Source organism: Salmo salar, unplaced genomic scaffold (genome assembly GCF_905237065.1).
Source record: "Salmo salar unplaced genomic scaffold, Ssal_v3.1, whole genome shotgun sequence".
NCBI lineage: Eukaryota > Metazoa > Chordata > Actinopteri > Salmoniformes > Salmonidae > Salmo > Salmo salar.
In genome coordinates this window covers 60,001-65,013 of record NW_025548445.1, presented here as the reverse complement: position 1 = coordinate 65,013, position 5,013 = coordinate 60,001, and the positions used below count along the sequence as shown (strand labels likewise).

The 5,013-nt window shown below is 44.8% G+C and overlaps 1 protein-coding gene across 1 annotated transcript in view; it reads right to left on the bottom strand.

Moving 5' to 3' along the window:
* Positions 1-971: 971 nt before the first annotated feature.
* The window catches only part of LOC106582566 (ATP-dependent 6-phosphofructokinase, liver type), a 57,715-nt gene continuing 53,673 nt past the window's right edge, over positions 972-5,013 (bottom strand). The window contains 4 exon segments of the mRNA XM_045712385.1: positions 972-3,264; positions 3,381-3,486; positions 4,140-4,239; positions 4,444-4,555. Of these exon segments, the coding sequence (XP_045568341.1) occupies positions 3,117-3,264; positions 3,381-3,486; positions 4,140-4,239; positions 4,444-4,555 (466 nt within the window). The 3' untranslated portion in view covers positions 972-3,116.

The following is a 5,013-nucleotide window of genomic DNA, read 5'->3' as shown; positions in this document are numbered from 1 at the left end:
GAGCGCGTTCCTGTTCACGCGCACCGAAACAGTAGAGCTGGAGTGACACTTACAATGAATAGGACTACTTAATTTCTCAAAAGAAAAATATCGAACAATTTCTACTGTTGACATCTAGTGGAAGCCATAGGAACTGCAACCAGGTTCCTAACAATAAAGGGTATCCCATACAAAACTATTGGAAAATCCTATGACCTCAATTTTATTTTCTTCCCTGGATGGTTTGTCCTCAGGTTTTCGCCTGCCAAATAAGTTATGTTATACTCACAGACATTATTTTAACAGTTTTAGAAACTTTAGAGTGTTTTCTATCCAAATCTACCAATTATGTGCATATCCTAGGTTTCTGGGCCTGAGTAACAAGCAGTTTACTTTGGGCATGCTTTTCATCCGGATGTCAAAATACTGCCCCCTACCCAGGAGAGGTTAAGTCAGGGTGCATATTTGACTCAGCCATGCCTCCTTGCCCGTCCAATATTTCCTAATCTCCCACCCCTTCTAATGTGACTATCCCCAATGCTTCTCCCTCTTTTTCCCCTGCCCTGCTACAAAGTTTCTCCCTGCAGGCAGTCACTGAGTCCAAGGTGATTAAGGAGCTCCTTAAACTTGACCCCAAAAAAACATCTGGGTCAGATGGTTTAGACGCTTTCTTCTTTAAGGTTGCTGCCCCTATCATCGCCAAGCCTATCTCCAACCGTTTTAACCTGTCTCTCCTTTCTGGGAGGTTCCCATTGCTTGGAAGGCAGCCACGGTTCATCCTTTATTTAAGGGAGGAGATCAAGCTGATCCTATCCTCTCTGAGGGGGATGTGATCTTTCAGGTGATCAACAATGATATAGTACAAAGCTAAAACGTTGACTTCAGTGTCCCATCTTTTATTATAACACATGCATACTTATAAAGAATTGTTAACATACATTACTCAAAATGCAGTTGTATTTATATTTTAAAATAAAAGCTGATAATCTGAGTAGAGCTTTCAATTTTTATTTTATTTATGACATTACTTTATAACAATGACATTAATTCACATTTCTATCTTGGCGACTATTGCTATTCTGAACATCTTGTACAGACAGACACATCCAGAATAGTAATAGCTGATTTCCAGTGTTCTACATTGACTGTATAGTTGGCAGTGATTTGTTCAGGTTTACATGTAGGCACAAACATGACAATACCAGGTTAAATAATTGAATAACAGGTCAAATAAATGAATAAAATGTATTGGTCGCACAAGAACACAAAATATAAATGTTTTGGTCCCACAATAACACAAAACATAAATGTGTTGGTCGCACAAGAACACAAATTATAAATGTGTTGGTCCCACAAAACAAATGTTTTGAATAGCCTTTAAACCAGTATAGACAAATAGCATTTTCATCTGGTGAACTAGACGACACAAACAGTCCAGGTATAACAGGGGCCTGATGTCTAGGTAGTCTCAGAAACAGTCCAGGTATAACAGGGGCCTGATGTCTAGGTAGTCTCAGAAACAGTCCAGGTATAACAGGGGCCTGATGTCTAGGTAGTCTCAGAAACAGTCCAGGTATAACAGGGGCCTGATGTCTAGGTAGTCTCAGAAACAGTCCAGGTATAACAGGGGCCTGATGTCTAGGTAGTCTCAGAAACAGTCCAGGTATAACAGGGGCCTGATGTCTAGGTAGTCTCAGAAACAGTCCAGGTATAACAGGGGCCTGATGTCTAGGTAGTCTCAGAAACAGTCCAGGTATAACAGGGGCCTGATGTCTAGGTAGTCTCAGAAACAGTCCAGGTATAACAGGGGCCTGATGTCTAGGTAGTCTCAGAAACAGTCCAGGTATAACAGGGGCCTGATGTCTAGGTAGTCTCAGAAACAGTCCAGGTATAACAGGGGCCTGATGTCTAGGTAGTCTCAGAAACAGTCCAGGTATAACAGGGGCCTGATGTCTAGGTAGTCTCAGAAACAGTCCTGGTATAACAGGGGCCTGATGTCTAGGTAGTCTCAGAAACAGTCCAGGTATAACAGGGGCCTGATGTCTAGGTAGTCTCAGAAACAGTCCAGGTATAACAGGGGCCTGATGTCTAGGTAGTCTCAGAAACAGTCCAGGTATAACAGGGGCCTGATGTCTAGGTAGTCTCAGAAACAGTCCAGGTATAACAGGGGCCTGATGTCTAGGTAGTCTCAGAAACAGTCCAGGTATAACAGGGGCCTGATGTCTAGGTAGTCTCAGAAACAGTCCAGGTATAACAGGGGCCTGATGTCTAGGTAGTCTCAGAAACAGTCCAGGTATAACAGGGGCCTGATGTCTAGGTAGTCTCAGAAACAGTCCAGGTATAACAGGGGCCTGATGTCTAGGTAGTCTCAGAAACAGTCCAGGTATAACAGGGGCCTGATGTCTAGGTAGTCTCAGAAACAGTCCAGGTATAACAGGGGCCTGATGTCTAGGTAGTCTCAGAAACAGTCCAGGTATAAGGACCCCTCTTTAGATAAACAGGGAAGACAGACAAGTTGGGAGTGGGTTAGTGTGTGTGTTCTAGAAGCCAGTGTGTCTAGAGTCCAGGGTTAGTGTGTGTGTTCTAGAAGCCGGTGTGTCTACAGTCCAGGGTTAGTGTGTGTGTTCTAGAAGCCGGTGTCTACAGTCCAGGGTTAGTGTGTGTTCTAGAAGCCAGTGTGTGTTCTAGAAGCCAGTGTGTCTACAGTCCAGGGTTAGTGTGTGTGTTCTAGAAGCCGGTGTGTCTACAGTCCAGGGTTAGCGTGTGTGTTCTACAAGCCGGTGTCTACAGTCCAGGGTTAGTGTGTGTGTTCTAGAAGCCAGTGTGTCTACAGTCCAGGGTTAGTGTGTGTTCTAGAAGCCAGTGTGTCTACAGTCCAGGGCTAGTGTGTGTGTTCTAGAAGCCAGTGTGTCTACAGTCCAGGGCTAGTGTGTGTGTTCTAGAAGCCAGTGTGTCTACAGTCCAGGGTTAGTGTGTGTGTTCTAGAAGCCAGTGTGTCTAGAGTCCAGGGTTAGTGTGTGTGTGTTCTAGAAGCCAGTGTGTCTACAGTCCAGGGTTAGTGTGTGTGTTCTAGAAGCCAGTGTGTCTACAGTCCAGGGTTAGTGTGTGTGTTCTAGAAGCCGGTGTCAGCGTGTGTTCTAGAAGCCGGTGTCGATGCTGAGAGAGCGGCGGGTCACATGTTCTATCTCTCCAGGGACGTACTCGCTGAAGTTGGTCTGGTGCTTGGCCAACATCTTCAGGATCTGATGCAGGTTCTGCCACCACTGGACCTTGGGCATCCGGTGCCTATTGGGGGGGGGGGATTTTACTGCCTGCTTAGGGACTAAAAATCACACACACTGTAAAGCACTTCGTGACAACAGGTTTGGATGGATGGACAAGAGCTGCGGTACTCTACTCACTCAAAGTCGGTCTGTGCCTTAAGGTCAGTCACAGGGATGAAGGACAGGACCTTCTTGCTGAAGCCGATGACAGACGCTGTGTCTGGGGCGTTGACGAACACACGACCTGGAATGGTAGAAGTCGACGAGGAGATAAACATTATATATCTACCACCCTGTTTCCACGGCTACATGTTGTTGAATCAGAGATTAAACTCCTCTCTTTATAGTGACTTCATAGTCCACTACTTTTAACCAGAGCCGTGGCACCCTATTCCCTTCATAGTTCACTACTTTTAACCAGAGCCTTGGCACCCTATTCCCTTCATAGTTCACTACTTTTAACCAGAGCCCTTGTACCCTATTCCCTTCATAGTTCACTACTTTTAACCAGAGCCTTGGCACCCTATTCCCTTCATAGTTCACTACTTTTAACCAGAGCCCTTGTACCCTATTCCCTTCATAGTTCACTACTTTTAACCAGAGCCCTTGTACCCTATTCCCTTCATAGTTCACTACTTTTAACCAGAGCCCTTGTACCCTATTCCCTTCATAGTTCACTACTTTTAACCAGAGCCTTTGTACCCTATTCCCTTCATAGTTCACTACTTTTACCAGAGCCTTTGCACCCTATTCCCTTCATAGTTCACTACTTTTAACCAGAGCCTTGGCACCCTATTCCCTTCATAGTTCACTACTTTTAACCACAGTCCTATGGGCCCTAGTCAAAAGTAGTGCACTGTGTAGGGAATAGGGTGCCATCCGGGACACAGGCGGTACCTTGTCTGAAGTTGTTCATCATCTTCTCTGTGAGCCACTGCACAGCCTTCACACCCAGCTTGGTGCCAAAGTTTCTGTCGAAGGGTGTCGGTGCACCTCCCTAGAACGACAGGCGAGAGATAAATCAGTTCATCTCAAAAACAGAACGAAAAGGAACCATATTTGATCATTCACGCACTTCACATTCTACATCATCTACGTCTATCCCCTCATTTCCTTATTAACAAAACTCCTCATACTTTGAAATATAAGGTTGCATTTTAACATGTACGCTTTTAGCAGTGTGGTTGTGTTCGTTCCGTACCTGCTGGAGGTGCCCCAGCACGTTGACCCTACAGTCGAAGATGCCCTTCCCCTCGGCAGAATACAGCTTGTGGATGAAATCAGTGGTGTAGTGAAGGTGACACTTCTCATTCCTACAGAGACAGAACCATCGAGAGCCCATCATTAACTGTCCTATAGAGACAGAACCATCGAGAGCCCATCATTCACTATATTAACTGTCCTACAGAGACAGAACCATCGAGATCCCATCATTAACTGTCCTACAGAGACACAACCATCGAGAGCCCATCATTCACTATATTAACTGTCCTACAGAGACAGAACCATCGAGAGCCCATCATTCACTATATTAACTGTCCTACAGAGACAGAACCATCGAGAGCCCATCATTCACTATATTAATTGTCCTACAGAGACAGAACCATCGAGAGCCCATCATTCACTATATTAACTACCCCTCTGGATGTAGCGGGGTCTTGTTGTTTATTTAATTTTTATTTATTTATTTATTCTTTATTTAACCAAGGGCTCATTGAGATTTAAAATCTCTTTTTCAAGCGTGTCCTGGCCAAGATAGGCAGCACCAAGT